The sequence below is a fragment of the Dipodomys spectabilis genome, unplaced genomic scaffold (genome assembly GCF_019054845.1).
Source record: "Dipodomys spectabilis isolate Male_0828 unplaced genomic scaffold, ASM1905484v1 ptg000002l, whole genome shotgun sequence".
NCBI lineage: Eukaryota > Metazoa > Chordata > Mammalia > Rodentia > Heteromyidae > Dipodomys > Dipodomys spectabilis.
The window spans coordinates 36,085,160-36,102,177 of record NW_024870679.1 but is presented as its reverse complement, the minus strand read 5'-3'; the positions used below and the strand labels follow the sequence as shown (position 1 = coordinate 36,102,177).

Here is a 17,018-nt window from a genome sequence, read left to right as displayed (position 1 = left end):
ATGACAGATGACTCATAGCTTTTGGTTTTCTTCCTGGACTCAACAGCAACTCATGCACTGGGACTTCTGAATCTTATGAACAAAAGAGTAAAAGGTGCATAATGTTTTAGTCTTCCACAGGCCTTATATTCCCCTCCATTATCTCCTTACCTCGACTTACTTCAAAAGAAGCAAGCAAGTATTTTTGCAATTAGCATGCCATTTTTGCCACCCCACTAGCCTGAGCATTAAACTCATCCAGTCCTGAATTTCCCAGTCCTGTCTGAGCATAGTACAGATACTTTTGGATGTGGCAAGAAGCCAGTAAGTAATTCCATTATGCAAAGGAAAGGTTTTAAAAGAGAGGTGCCCAGCTGTCAGAGGAAAAACTGAGAGGAAAAGGAGCTGCTGCTATTCAAGACAGCAGTAAGAACAGTCCATAATAGGCAAAACAGATCATCTCGGAGGCAAGTCTGCAAAGTTAAAGCAACTAAGTTATGGAGCAAGACTACGATTAAGCAGAGAAGCCAAGGAAGGCTAGTGGCATGCCAATAATCCATTCCATTGCCTTGGCCCTTGGCAGCCTCAGGCTCCCTTTCTCAAACCTTACAGCCCTCCTCCTCCCAGTAGCTTCTGCCATCCACACCCTTGCCTCAAGACAGAAGCCAGTAGACCAGCTTCTGCTTAGAGAAGGAGCTGATCCCAGCCTTCTCTTCACTTTAGTGTTTTTGGAATCCAGCCTGGAGTCAACATACCACTTCTACCACTTTCTCCATCTGTGGGCAACTTTCCCAACTCTAAGTCCTAGATTCATCTACTGTACAGCAAGGATCAGCATCTTTTATGCCAACTGTCATGGGGATTAAACAAGATATCTTGAAGAGCACACCGAGCCATACACGGCAAAGAGCATTCACTTTTTTCCCAAGAAGACCCATACGTCAAGATCCCTCTATATTGCAGCAAGTTTGGCCCAGTTACCACGGCACAAATAATGACTATGACAAAAATATATGTATAATATGTTACATGTTGTATGTTACTGTAGTATATAATTATATCTTATATGTATGTATTAGTATAATTCACATAATTACATAACTTTCTACATGTCAGGCATTTAAAAACATTGCACTCCTGTTAACAATTCATACAATAACTATAAGAGGTTGTGCTGTATCCTCATTTTTCAGATGAAAACATTAAAGCACAGAGGATCAAGTAACATGCCAATACATTAGAAATAAATGTAGATCCTGGATTCAAATCCAAGCAAGTTATGCTACACACTACTGCACTGTAGACTATCATACTACATAATCCAACAGAGGATGAACAATGCTTCTAGTGGTCTACACATTACTATAGAGGTGTCCATACACTAGGTGAAAATATTAACATGTATGGAATATTTCATGAGCACCAAGGCTTACAGGATGCCATTACCTGTGTTAGAAGGGATTTCAAGTAGCAGGAGTTGAACCAGATGAGCTTGAAGGTTTCTTCCAGTGCTGAGATTCCAAGGTCCTAAATGCCTAAAATAGCACAGCATGGAAGCATCTCTGATCAGGTGTGGATATTGGCCTCCAAGTGCTGCTTTGGCATCGTAGGCTCTATCTGACTCTGCCTTGATGATAGGCATATAGATCCATAAGCCTAGAATCTCTCAGAAAGAAGCACAAAAGGTTAGTCAGTAAGATAGGGAGGTAACTCAGACTGGAATGTATACACCCAAAGTCATACAGCGGAAGTACATTCATTGCAGCATTATACATAGAAGTAATACATTGAACACAGTGTAAAGCCCATCCAGGTACATCCATACCACAGGGTAGTGGCAAACCTACAGGTACTTGAAAGATCATCAACATACTTAAAAGAGAAAAAAGCAAAGTTTAGGCATGTGCTGTAATCCTAGCACCAAAGAAGCTGATGCAAGAGTTTGAGTTTGAGGCCAGTCTGGGTTATATAGCGAGACCTTATCTCAAACCAACCAAACTAAAATAAGTGTAATTGTCTGAATTGGGTTTCACTTGAGAAACAAAAGAATTTTTTTTTTTTTTTTTGGATCTGGTTGTGGGGCCTGAACTCTGGGCCTGGGTGCTGTCCCTCAGCTCTTCAGTTCAAGGCCAGCGCTCTACCACTTGAGCCACAGCACCACTTCCGACTTTTTCTGCTTATGTAGTGCTGAGGATTCGAACCCAGGGCCTCATGCATGCAAGGCAAGCGCTCTACCACTGAGCCACCTTCCCAGCCCCCAAAAGAATTTTTTATATACCCACACATCTGTGTGCACAAGATTTTTCCAGAAGCCTACATATCATACATAGAAAACCTATTTGAGGGGGGTTGGGAATGTGACTTAGTGGTAGAGTGCATGCCTCATATGCATGAAGCTCTGGGTTCAATTCTTCAGTGCTAGATATACAGAAAAAGCTGGAAGTGGTGTTGTGGCTCAAGTGGTAGAGCACTAGCCTTGAGCAAAAGCAGCTCAGGGACAGTGTTCAGGCCCTAAGTCCAAAAAGAAAAAGAACATCTATTTGGTTGCTTTTGGGGAAAAAGCTGGAAAAATGAAAAACACTTGATTTTCATTATTCATTTTAAACTTATTTTAATTTAGAAAATTCAATACATATTTCTGCCAAAATAGTGTATTAGAAAGTTGAAAGAAACTAATGAGTTTAAACATGATCTCAAGATGAAACTCTTTATTTAGACAGCCTTACAACTGCATGTGATTGAGCCTTGAAGTAGCAGGACTATTTTTTATATGCTGGTCCCAAGGCTTGAACTCAAAGCTTCATGCTTTTGGCTTCTTGCTTAAAGCTAGTGCTCCACCATTTGAGGTAAAGCTCCACTTCTGGCATTTTACTGGTTGATTAGAAATAAGACTCTCACAGACTTCTGCCTGGACTAGCTTGGAACTGCAATCATCAGATCTCAGCCTCCTAAGTGGCTAGAATTGCAGGCCTGAGCAACCAGCACCCAGCAAATAGACTGGTTTTAAAGAATCAAATGTTCTACTGATGCCTGCCTCAGGCAGACATCAAATTGTATCACCCCAGGCAAAATATGATTTGAGCTCTTACGACTTATATTCCCTACCACTTCCTATGATGTAACCATGTGCCTTTAAAGATCTAGCTCTGAAGGAAAAGACAAAATCATAAAAGAGATTGTGGGGATGTTATCCAGCTTGTAAAAGCTTAAAATAGTGACCATGAGGTTCCTACCCAAAGTGGGTTCAAAAGGCTTCTTGCAGGGCTTCCCAGAGGTCCTTCTCTGGGAAAGCTTTAAGGAACAACCTTGGCCAGTGTTGTCAGCCTTTAATGTAGGCAGAGGAACTCGTTGCCTTTTGCAAACAACCAGCTCTTTCCACAACCAGTGTAATCTCTACCACAGCTATGGCGACAGTGCTTTTGGCAGCTCTGCTTCTCACAGCTGCCAGCTGTATTCCAATCCAGATCAATGTGCCAGTGCCAGTTTGGGTAGTGAGTAAAATGAGACAGACTTCACAAGCACCCCTTTCCTCCAGCTTAGAAAAGCCTTTAGGGAAGTCTGACTGCACCCTTATCTTTCTTCATCTATCATGACCAAGGCACAAGGAGGGGATATCAGAGGCTGATCAAACCAAATCCTCAAACAAGCTGTCATTTGACAAGAACTATAGCCCAGAGAGGTTAATCAAGCTTCCCCAGGCTAAAATATTGGAGTTAGGATTAATCTTCAGGATTTGCCCTGTCCCAAGGCTATTTTTCATCATCTTTCTCCTCCCTTAAGACTTGGTCCACATGATAAGATTGTTTGCAAACATGTTAAAAAAAATAAGTATCATCACTTGCCAAAAACCTACAGGGTGCTTTCTCCACAGCTGGAGGATTCCAATGGGAAGAATGGTCATTAAGGGCCTAACAATAGAGGCAGGAGCCAAGCAGGGGTTTGTGGAACAAACAGAAGCAGTAAGAGTATGTTGGTGGTACTGTGAGGAGGGTACAAAGTAAGTGTGGCCTGGGGCTGAAGGAGGAAATCAGTGAAAGAACTGGAAGGTAAAGGAAGTAGCAGAAACCCTGACCAGGATAAGGACTTTATCTTTACAGGTAAACCCTAGTCATTACAAGATTTGGAAGCCTTTGGCTTTGTGAGTGATAGTTTCTAGTATATAAGGGAAACCCAAAGTCCTGTAAGGACTTGGACTCAAACTGGCAGAGTTAGAGAGAAAAAGAGTACATTACAAAGCTGGTGATCAATGGAAGCAAGAGAACTAATGAAATTCAAAGCAAATTTTCCCAGTTACAAACAAAACTAGCTAACGGGGACAAAGAATGGAAATTTTTTTCCCAGGGAAGTTACTCAAGTGGTTGGTCTTCCTAAAAAGCAAATGTGGCAAGGGTATTACCTTACCTGAAACCTAGGAGACCCACCATATTTCAAACCCCTTGGCATTCCATGAAAGGATGTGATCCTCCCCTATCTCCAAAGCCAGTGCTTTCCAGGAATAGAAATAACCATGGAGTTGAGAATGTAGCTAAGTAGTAGAGCACTTACCTTCCATGTGTGAGGCCTCTGGTTTTATCTTCAGTATCTTAAACAGCAGATTTGATTGCCCACTGTGTCCTACCTGGAAATGCTTCCAGTCCCTCAGGGTTCACTCCATTCACCTCTTCCCTAGAGGCAAGCTCCACCTCTCCTTTATACCCATAGTACTGGTGCCCTCCATCCTAAATGGAAAAGCATGTAGTGCAGCTCTGTTCAAACTAGAAACACTAGCTGAAGGTTGAGCTGGGTAGTGACTCAGTCCCCTGGCAGAAGGGGGTGAGGGAGAAAGGGGATTAAGGAGTCTTTGGCTCCACTACTTCCCTAACCACTAATTGTTTCACTGTTAATTGTTTCTCTGAGAAAATGGACAGTTTCTCACCTGTTGCTAAGGCAGTGCAGGTCATCAGACCTTTGAGAACCCTGGAGATGTAGATTGTCAAGATGATCTACTCTGTAATATAAGCCTTTCTTCTTCCTCTCAGGAAAAGATGCAGCTGCCCTGGGACTGGATCCAGATGGCCCTGTGTGCTCCTGAAGAGCCAGAACCCCTGGTCATCAATGAAGTACTTCAAATGACCCCAATTTTCCAACACTCACAATGCACCAAGTGGCCAGAAAGAAGACCAGATAGGCAAGGTCACTTTACCTCTAAAGAAGACATTGCATACAGTAGCTCCAGTTTACAACCTTCAAGAGTTCTTACAGCTGAGACAAGACAACTCTACAAGGTGCTTGGAAGCAGGGGTCCTGACTCAAAGCCAGAAAACCCAGCCAGTCCCTTGATGGTCCTCCCAGTGGACTACCTACCCAACCATGAGGGCTACTTACCTTCCCACATAGAGGAGCTTCCTCCACAGGAGGCTCCTCTCACTGACCCTTTAGAAGAACTAGAGCCACAGCACATCTCTCTCTCTATTTTTGCATCTCATTCCCTTCACCCACTCACCTCCTGTGGTGAAAAGCTGACTCTGGATCAGTTAAAGATGGGATGTGACTCCCTCCTACACTGAATGAAGCTTAAAATCTGGAAAGCCAATGTGTTCCCAAACCAGCCCAGCATGCCCAATCTACCCACCCCTACTCACCATCTTTGGTAGCATCAAAAACTGGCTGTAGCTGGAGGACAGGCCAGCCAGTTCTTGGTTCTAAGAATTGGCCTTTCCCAGAGCCTTACAATTACATACTCCAACATTGTAGACCTAGAAACTGTAACCTCGGATCCTGGCAACTTCTTAGATACACTGACCAGGAAAAGGGGATGGGAGTGGAGCCCAAACTCTGAGTAACAATGGCAAAGATCCAGAAGATCATTCATGGAACAACTACCTTTGAGTATGTACTACTATTCAACAGAATTGACATCATAGAAATGCTCTGTCTGCAGTCAATAGAGTAGACAATATTCACATATTAGGCTGTCTAGCATGATCACAGAAATAAATGTTTACAGTAAATAGCCATACATGGTTTATAGCTGCTATACAGAATGCAACTCTAAAAGGTAAATTAGAAAGCCTTCAAAACAATAAAACAAGATAGGGTGTGAATATGACCAAAGTATGCCTTCAAAACAAAACAAGATAGGGTGTGAATATGACCAAAGTATATCATACACATTAATGAAATGCCATGAGGAAACACCTTATGATGCACAATATGCCAGTATTTTTCAATCAACCTAGTTTTATGGCTGAGACCTAAGACTCTGGTGAACTCTAATGTAAAAAGGCACTCGAGATGGTCATGACTGTATCTTTAGACATCTTTTTCCCAACTTTCCTAATTTGTTTTTTGTCAGTTGTAGGGCTTGAATTCAAGGACTGCGTGTGGTAGCCTTTTGGCTCAAGGCTAGCATTTTTGTTTTTGTCAGTCGTGGGGCTTGAATTCTGGGCCTGGGCCCTGTCCCTGAGCTCTTCAGCTCAAGGTGAGCACTCTACCACTTTGTGGTGGTTAATTGGAGATAAGTCTCTCGGGCTTTCCTGCCTGGTCTGCCTTAGAACCACAATCCTCAGATCTCAGCCTCCTGAGTAGCTAGGATTACAGGCATGAGACACTGGCTCCCGACTTCCAGTTTTTGAGTGGTTAATTGGAGATGAGAGTCTCATGGAGACTTTTCTGTCTGGGCTGGCTTTGAACCACAATCCTCAGATCTTAACCTCCTGAGTAGCTAGGATAACAGGTGTGAGCCACTAGCACCCAGCAACTTGCCTAGTTTTGAAAGTTGTTTTATTTTCCTTTCAACAAACTAAGAACAGTTTGTAGAGAGCTATTAAAGCCACCAAAGGACCTTTGCAAGCCACTCTTACTCTGGATCTCTTGGAAAAGACTTGATTCTTGTTTCCTTTTCTTTCTGCTACAGCAGGTGCTGACTGAAGCAATGAGGTTCCTACAACCCAGCCTCCGAGGTTTTGCTTACAAGCTGTCCCTTTCTCTGAGGGCTCTTTGCCTTTACTACTGATGATTCTGAGCTGGCCCTCACACAGCTCAAGTTGAGTCTCTAAGACAATTGTGTCTCACAACATAAACTAGGAACATTCCAGTAAAAATGCTCTTTTTCACTGACCTAGTTTTATGGATGAGGACTTAAAAAGACAATGATGAGCACTAATTTAAGTTTTCTTATTCACTTTCTTTCCCCTTCTGCTTTCTTCGCATCCTAGCCCTAACTTTTCAGCTTCCACTGATACTCTACAGCTACAACTCACTAAGTCCTCGGGCCAGGGAAAGAGATTCGCCAAGCCAGTAAACAACGTCCCATATTTGATACGTGGAGTTAATTTTGCTTACCAGCTCCTTTTCTACCTGATGCAGTTTGTCCCAGTCCTGGTATTAAAGTTCAAACCTCCAAAGAGGCCATAGTATTCTTTGGCCATAGTATTCACAGATATTCACATTAGACAATTTTATGAAAGCACTCCCTCAAATAAAAGAGCAGTAAAGTCTCTACTTCCCCTTTAAAAAAGAAAAAAAGCAATTCAGGATGGGGTTGTAGCTTAGTGATATAATACTTGCCTACCAAGAAAATGTCTTAATTTTGATCTTCAGCAGTGAGAAAAAAAATCAACTAGATAACTGATGAAAAGAAACAAGCCAAAATAAATTTCCAATAGATTAAAAGAAAATTTTACAGACCAGGTGCAGTGGCTCAAGTCTATAATCCCGGATACAAGGGAGTAGAGATTGGGAGGATCTTGGAGGCCAGTCCAAGCAAAAACATAAGACCCAAGGGAGGGAGTAACAATGTTTGATAAGAAATGTACTCATTACCTTACGTATGTAACTGTAACCCCTCTGTATATCACCTTTACAATAAAATTAAATTAAAAAAAAAGACCTACCTGAAAAATAAGCAAAAACAACAACAACAAACAGTTGGAGGTTCAAGTGGCAGAACATTTAACAATTGTAAGGCTGAGTCAAACCCTAGAAGCACAAAAATAAACTAATTTTTTTTAATTTGCAAAATTCAGATATCTACAACATGTCAAAAATCACTTAAGGCACTTTTACAGATCAATGTGAAAAGTCAGTACCTCAAAGAAAGCCTACATGTACATACTTATGCCCAGTATATGTGATGTCATCTATAATTAAAGAAATGGATACTAAATTCCAGTAAATAATATTTCTAACCAGATTAACAAATTGCTGAAGAATCTACCCAGCAATATCAGTATTATGTAAGCTAGTATTAATCAGGGAAAATGGTGTTAGTTCTGAAGAGCAGCTAGATATTCATTAAAATTTGAATAAGCAACTCCAGTCCCATCAATGCAGCTAGCCTAAGGGACAGTGTAAATATACTAAATTGAATGGATTCTTCAACAGCACAAATTAAAAGGGTAGAGGATTGAAGAGTCTCGAATGCCCTTTAGAAAAGGACCTACTGAAATATCTGTATAATCAAACACTGAACTTCTGATTCTACCAGTTGTTAGATATGCCAATACTTAAAATTCTAAACAGAGAAAACTGCTAATGTGTAATATGCCATTATGTCCTGAGAGCACTTTTCTTTAGTGGTTCTAGAGATAAAACCCACAGTTCTGTGCATCCTGGGCAAACATTCCATCACTGAACAACATCCCCAACCGGTTTCATATTTGAATATTTCTGAAATTAGGACAGAGCTTAGAACTGACAAGAGCCATAGTTCAACCACAATGAAAAGGGGGGAAAAAGCCTATTTGACAAGATGGTCAGTTACAAATCAATCAAAACATTTAAGCCAGGCACCAGTGGCTCACATCTGTAATCCTACCTCCTCATGAGGCTGAGATCTGAGGATCATGGTTCAAAGCCAGCTGGGGCAGGAAAGTCTATGAGACTCTTATCTCCAATAAACGACCAGAAAACCGTAAGTGGCATGTGGTTCAAGTGGTAGAGCACTGGCCTTGAGCTGAAGAGTACAGGGACAAGGCCCAGTTGGAGTTCAAGCCCCACAACCAACACATTTTTTTTTTGCTTTTACTAACCAACACAAAATCTGGAACCTTAAAAACGCTGTTTCTTACCTATCAATTATAAATTTACTTTTATTCCAAAATACTCATTATTCTTATAACTCAACACATCCCATTTAAATATTATAAATTTCTATTCGAACTTGGGTCAGTAGGTCTAGGCAGACACTACTGTCTTTGTGGCTTCTTACTTTAAGGTGGTATCTGGCCTCAAACTCTCCATCCTCTTGCCTCAGCCTTCTGAATATAGTATCGAGATTAAAAGTGAGCACTATCACACTCAGCTTGTAACCCATGGATCTTTAGTTCTCTTCCTTGTGTCTGCACTTTCATTTGGCCCTTAGTACTCTTTCAGGCAGCAGCAAAGATAAGAGATGAAAGATAAGAGATGACATATCAAGTGAGATGTAAAGATCTTAACAAATGTCTATGTTGAAAATGAACTTTACAACTTTGGTGGGGGGGGGGGAAGCGGGGAGGATTAGGTGGGGGGTCAGGGGGAGGATGGGAAGGGATGGGAAGGGGAAACAAAGGAGGCTACAATGCTTGATAAGAAATGTACTCATTATCTTGCCCATGTAATTGTAACCCCTCTGTACAGTATTTTCACAATAAAAAAAAGATCTTAACAAATGTCTTTGATATCTAGTTTACTGAACTTTTTTTTAAAACAAATTCCCATTTAAATAGAAGTGTATGTAACAATTTTCCCACCCAAACTACTGGAAATGTAACCCTACTATAAGGAATTAGGAGGTGATTATGCCAAGGTTGTGAGAGATTAATTCACTCATAAATTAATGAATTATCTCTTGGATGAGCCCCTCTGGCCACTGGATACCTTGTGCTGCCTCAGGACTTAAATCTTCCATCAACAAGATCCTCACTAGGTCTAGCAACCCAATCTTGCTAGCCCCCTCTGCAATCCCCAAATGAGCCAAATAAACCATTTTTCTTTATAAATTACCTGGTTTTAGGCATTATGTTCTAGCAACAAAAAATGCAACATGACATCTAACAAAAGATATAAAAGGTTTTCCTTACGTATCTAAGAGCTAAGTTCTTCCCACAAGTTAGGCTGGATGTGATCATTACTAGTACAAGTGAGGAAACAAAGAACAGAAGTCACACAACTGTATGTCATGTTCAAACCTTAATCTCTAACTGCTCTATACAACCATTTCTACAATTCTATCTGGTGGGGTTGGCTATAGTTGATAACTGTGATTCCTCAAAAATCTTTGAAATGAAGCAAGGCCAAAAGTTTTACTGTGCAAACAAGAATTGGCATTTCCAATGCTCCTAAACTTAAGTTTAATCTTGACCCTTGAAAATTAACATAAAAACCAGTCACATTCAATGATAGCAAGACAAAAAAATTCACATTCCTAAATCTCGTGCATTTAAGTAGTTAACATAAATTCTACAAGCCACGTGTTAAACTACTAGTCCCAAGAAGTTTTAAGGAAATTACAATAAATGGAGTATTTAAAGCCATGAATGTATTATGCTTTTTTGGGGAGACTGGTTTTGAGTTAGGGTCTCACTATATAATCAAGGGTGGACTTATTAAGATGCCCTTCCTTTGTAATTAAAAGTGTAATTCCACCCAATTCACCTAAGTCACATTTTGCTAAATAAATGCTAATTCTAGGACAAAAATAGTTTATATTTGATTCAAGTTATATAACTTGCCTGTTATTCAAACACAAATACCTTACGCTCTATAGTAAATGTCTATTTGTGTCATTTGAAAACATATACAAAGTCAAAACCACTTAAAAGTTGGTTCCTCTAAATCTCTAGAAGCATCCAAACCTGCCAGAGTCCGTTTAAGTCAATGCAGGTAACGTTCCAAGTTCCACTTTTAAGTTCTTTTACAATTCCTGTCAGATGAGATTTAAACTACCTTCCCTAATTTCAGACATTTTGCCTCTGATAGATAACATGATTTATACACTGGGATTTAATAAATTAAAAAGAAACTTTTCTCTAAGGACTAAATTTCCACTGGAAAAGTATGAGTATCCATTACCTTTAGGGTATTTTCCCTCATATAAAAGACTAGGTGGGGCTGGGAAGGTGGCTCAGTGGTAGAGCGCTTGCCTTGCATGCATGAGGCCTTGGGTTTGATTCCTCAGCACCACATAAGCAAAAAGAAAAAAGCCGGAAGTGGCGCTGTAGCTCAAGTGGTAGAGCGCTAGCCTTGAGCTGAAGAGCTGAGGGACTGTGCCCAGGCCCAGAGTTCAGGCCCCACGACTGGAACCTCCCCCTCCCCCCCTCTCCAAAAAAAAGATTGTAGGTTGACACCAGTGTCTCATGCCTGTACTAGCTACTCAGGAGGCTGATATCTGAGGATACAGTCAGCCTGGGCTGGTAAGTCCATGAGACTTTAACCACCAAAAATTGAGCTGTGGCTCAAGTAGTAGAGCACTAGCCTTGAGTATTTTTGCTCAGGGACAAGGCCCAGGTCCTGAGTTCAAGCTCCTGAACTGGCACAAACAATAATAAACTGTCAATCCATTTTCAAAATTGGATGAAAATTAATCAAACAATCTGCAAGTGGTGACTCAAACCTGTTATCCCAACTTGGGAGGCGGAGATGGAGAAATCAAAGTTTTGGTCAGAGGGCAGCCCAGGCCAGTACATTCCATCTCAACCAATGGCTGAAAACAGCACAAATTTATCATCCCCAGAAAAGCATGGGTAGGATTGCAGACCAGGCCCACCAGAATGCAAGATTCAAAAGCAACCAAGAAGTTGCAGATGTTACTCAAGTAGTAGAGTAGGAAACCCTGAGCTCAATAGCCTAAGAAAAGGTTCCCACTTAACTAATAATCTCAATTCACTTTCCAAAATTCACAAATGGGCTGGAGTGGCTCAAGTGGAAGGGCACTTAACTATAAAGTATGAAAGTCCAAGTTCAAATCCTACTACCACTATAGAATTATCACAAAGTTCACAACAAAATGTGTTACTCCACAATTAGTCCTGAGAATGTGACCCTCATAACCTGAGGGTGGTTTCCTTGAGTGACCCAAAAAAGGAGCCAGAAGACTCCCTAGACACTATAGGGAAATGGGACATCCCAAGACTCCTGTTAAAAATGTCAATTATATGACCACAAAAGGAGCAAAAAAAAATCTTCACAACACTGTAGAAAAAGCTTTCCCTTTTTCCTCCACTTACACAACTCAATTTGACTGTATTTGTTCTGTACACATGTTCACCCCCTTTGGTCTACAGCAGGGTAGCTTTCAGAAAAGTTGCGCACAGCTTTAAAAATTGACATCCACGTTTGACGTGCTTGTAACAGCAAAATAATTTGTAAAAATAATCTCCCCACCTAGAGCCAATCTTCAAACCAACTTTTAAAAATCTGGTTAAAGTTCTAAAGATACAATAATAATCAAGGAAGGGGAATGAGGCACGAGACAAAAACATCCACGCTCTTAACTGGTTAGTACTGGTTATGTTAAATTATATTTGTTAGCTATTTTATTTTAATAAGTTCTTTCTCCTGAAGGTAACTTTCCCCCTCAGGTGTTAAGCTCACTTAGCTACACAGCATCAAGAACTTCCCTACTTCTGTCAATGTAATGTCCACCTTTTAATGATAAGTTACAACTGTTAGAGATAAATAACCAAATGCCTACTTGATCTTTTATTCTTCATGGTATAAGACTGTAAACTAAACAAAGAGGTATACAAAGTATACCTGGCTATGTATACTATCCCCACCCAACCACGACTAGTGGCCAATAACTGCCTAAAAAGAGCCTCATTGCCACAAACTGGTGGCTCACACCTGTAATCTGAGCTACACAGGAGGCTGAGATCTAAGGATCATTCATGGTTTAAAGCCAGCCCAGGCAATAAAGTATGAGATTCTTTCTTATCTCCAATTTAATACCAAGAAAACCTGAAGCAGAGCTGTGTCTCAAGTGGTAGAGGATTAATTAGGCTTGAGCTCAAAAGCTCAGAGACAGCACCAAGGCCCTGAGTTAAAAGCCAAATCACCGATAATTAACAAAAAACAAAGAAGGAAATGTTATTGCTGTCTAGGCACTCATGGCTCACTGTCTGTACTCAGGAGGAAGTTATGAGGATATCTCTGTTCAAAGTCAGCCAAAGGCAGCTTAGGCAGAAAAACACACATGCAACTCACAGTACATCAAGTTAGTTAGAAATTTGGGAAGCTTGGGGCTGGGAGGGTGGCTCAGTGGTAGAGCGAGCGTTTGCCTTGCATGCCTGGGGCTCTGGGTTTGATTTCTCATCACCACGTAAGCAGAAAAAGCCGGAAGTGGGGATGTGGCTCAAGTAGTAGAGAGCTAGCCTTGAGCTAAGGAGCTGAGGGACAGCGCCTAGGCCTAGAGTTCAGGCCCCAGGACCAGACCTCCCCGCCAAAAAAAGAAACTTGGGAAGCTGACTTTCCAAGAAAAACAGGGAAACAAATCAATTGCCACGAGTAATATAACCCTCTCAGTCTCCTGAAGCGGTAAGAGCTTGAGTTTAAGGATGGCCTGGGACATCTAAGATCCTGCAACTGGAATTGCCCATCTCTAAAGCCTCTAATGCTTAAGCCATGCAATGGGGGATAAAAACCCACTCACTCTTGGAAGTAGACCTCTTCCCAAAATAGCCTAACAGTCTTGAAAAAACTTTCAAATAAAATTCCAAACATGAAGTGTCAGTTGTCAGTGTATAGCTGAGTAAATGCCTTTGTAGATTCAACCCCAGGTTTGAAACAAGGAAGAATTAAAGTTCAGTTTTCCCAGTTATTACTCATTGACTAGCATTTAGTCCTAATATGTGTGTGTGTGGGGGGGGGGGGGGCGGGGGACAGATAGGAAGGCAGTTAAATGCCAGAAACCAAATGAAGTTGAGCTTTATTTTGATGGTACTGGGGGCCTTGAACTCAGCCATGGCTTTGGGCTCACTATACTTATCAGCTTTCTGGCCCAGCTGGCTCCCAAATGTTTTTCAGCTTCCTTGGTATCTAAAATTATAGAGCCCAGCTGTAACGTGGACCATCTTTTAAGTCTTCACCTAGGTATAAGAAAACCAACATCCTCTTCCAAATTAGCTACTTGTAGGTTCTAAGTTCTGGAAGAAAAATGGCTAAGCTCCAACTACAATTTCAACTATACAGTGCAAACCAATAAAATCCAAAGATAAACTAAACCCTATTTTCCTCACTTGGCAACACATAGAAATCCTGACTCCTTGTCCTTCATTTTCCCTACTTCATATCAGAAATGTAATATATTCCTAGGACAAATCCACAAAATCCACTAATTGTCTCATCATCTGGCAGGAGCCCATCGCCTACACAGTTTAACCAAGTCCAAGTCTATATTTCACCTGTATTTTTTCCTTCACAAGTCTCCAACCAAGCATACTTGCCACACCCAAACGAGGAGGGGGGGGAGCAAATATTAATATCTACACAGCTCAATCATGTGCCTTGTCATTTTTTCTTCCACTTACTAGAGAACTGACTCATTATTGAGTATGATAGCACAAATCTACATTCTGTGAAAGTGGTTATTTAATTATTGGTGCGTGTCTGGAGGCTTGTATTACCAGCCTTGAGCTCCTGCTTCCAGCTGGCACTCTATCCCTTGAGCCTTATCTCTATTTCTGGCTTCTTGCTTCGTAACTGGGGTTAGTTAATCTGAAAAAGATTTATCTGCCTGTGCTGGCTCCACACTTCCAATCCCAATTTCAGCTACTGGGTTCTTTCTTCACAATGTTTCACTATGCTGGCTTCAAACTCAAGATCCTCCTGCCTCAGTATCCCAAGTAAGGGCCTCCAAATTAAATGGGTATTCTAAATTCAAGTAGCCATTAATTACAGACCTAGCTCAACTTGCCTATATAAAAAGACATGTTAAGTCTCATGGAAAAAAAATATGTACAGAACAGAAAGCTGAGAACTAAGTGATTTGAAGTGCCACTAAACATTATGTAACATTGGCATTTCAATTTTACAGCCAATTTTTTGAAAATATTTAAGCAGCAAGCTATACAATCTTGTCTGAAAACAAAACACTAAATTTACTTTTAACCCTTTAAAACTGCACCACCTTACCTTTAAATCAAACTGTCAGGTACTAGCTTTGTCTCTTTAAATACCTGTTGCTTTCCTTTATCTCACAGTTCTTAAAGACTTGTTATTAAAGTTCAACAAGCAATATTTAGATGTTGCATGCAACTCCTTATTAACATTTTTTAGCAAGCATCTCTAGCAATTACAAAATACAAATCAAATACTCTTCCTCCAACCCATACCAGAATTATGACTCAAGTAGTCAGTATTTTGCTTTCATTTCTAACACAAAACTGAGTTAAAGAATTCAAGGTATAGGAACTGGTGATAAATTGAAAATATTTCAGTAACTCCACAGGCTACAAAACAGTACTATGCCTAGTCATTCAATATAAGCTAGAATGTCTTAAAATTTCAGACTTTCAGTTTATAGGCATATTAAAACTCAATGGAGCCAGGCGCTGATGGCTCACACCTGTAATCCTAGCTACTCAGAAGGCTGAGGTCTGAGGATCATAGTTCAAAGCAGCCTGGGAGAAAAGTCTGAGAATCTTATTTCCAATTTACTACCAAAAAAGCCACAAGTGGAGCTGTGGTTCAAGTGGTAGAGTGCTAGCCTTGAGCACAAAAGCTCAGGGCCATTTCCCAGGCTGACTTCCAAGCCCAAGAACAGGCACTGCATACAAAACAAAATTGAAAAGACAGCATCAGTGTCAGTATCTTAGGAATCTACCCTTTAAGAGCATCTCCATAGAGCAGTGGTGGGTGATTTTTTTTCTGCAAAGGGCAACAGAAAACCAATATAGGCAGGCCACCTTGTGCAGCTGGTAAACATACATGCTGTCCTATTCCATACCAAATGATCACAACTCACTGACTGGTTAATCTCCACCCCTGCTCTAGATTATTATACCCAGTTTGTCACTAAAAAATATTTAGTATGAGTTCTAAGAGAAAATAGTCAGCTGTTCTATCAGCCATTGAAATTCTTAAATTTTTTATCCGACTGTGTTACTGCCATAGCTATTTCTCCCAAGTGTAATTTGACATCCTGCTTTAAGTAGAAACTTCATATAATTTCTAAACATTGAAAAACTTTAAAACAGAAAGGAGGAAGAATGATAGGAGTAATCATGATCAAGAAGCATTGTATAAATATTTGCTTGCATCACCTTAGGGATACAGAGATCAGAAATCAGAAAGCATGATAAATGGGCTCCTATTTAATTGTTTGTATGACTTCTTAAGAAGTGAGCATGAAAATAAATCTTTATTTTCAGTTATTACCCACCAATAAAGGTTCACAGTTTTAGCTCTTGACACAAAGTGAACTAGGAGGCAATTTCACATCCATCAGGTACAACTAATGGACCAACTATTTCAAGTTTAAGCTACCTTCAAGCTTGCAACATAACAAATATTGCTGTGTGTTCTCTGGTGACAATGGCTAACAGCTAACACAACTTGTGTTTTAATAGATATTTTCTAAATATTGCTGGATATCAAGGGGTCTGTAAATATGTTACATGTTCAGAAATTAAGTAGATACTTTCAAGTTGAAACACACTGATTTAAGAGTACATATGCTGCAATCTCAAAAGGGGTCAACAGCCCATATGGACTAAATTCATACTTGCCTAGTGGTAGCAAGTATGCTTGTAGATTATAAAATTAGACAATAGCACCAGTGCAGAACATGCTCAACATCATAAGTTCTAAAACACCAGCACACGTTTATCCATCATTAAAAAACAATTACCCCCTTTTTAAGATGTCAAGACTATTAGTAGGTAACTAAATCAATAAATCTTATCAAATGAATAACTTGTACTGTACAATATTTTCTAGAAGGGTATGTGAAAACAAATCTACTAAATAGCAGATGTGTTTACGATTTAAGATCTCCAATATTTTAAAAACAGGACATAGAGGTAGAAAATTACTGACAAAACTGAATAACAAATGAGTTTAAACTTTAAATTCCTTCC

The 17,018-nt window shown here is 40.3% G+C and overlaps 1 protein-coding gene across 4 annotated transcripts in view; it reads left to right on the top strand.

The window, feature by feature from the left end:
• Il12rb2 (interleukin 12 receptor subunit beta 2) overlaps window positions 1–6,354 on the top strand; it is a 66,090-nt gene extending 59,736 nt beyond the window's left edge. For 3 of the 4 annotated variants that reach the window (XM_042683730.1, XM_042683721.1, XM_042683748.1), the window contains one exon: window positions 4,998–6,354. In XM_042683730.1, the coding sequence (XP_042539664.1) occupies window positions 4,998–5,525 (528 nt within the window). In that variant the 3' untranslated portion in view covers window positions 5,526–6,354. Of the gene's footprint in view, window positions 1–702; window positions 970–4,997 lie in introns of those variants that run through there. The other variant, XM_042683739.1, reaches the window with a different exon arrangement.
• Window positions 6,355–17,018: the final 10,664 nt, after the last annotated feature.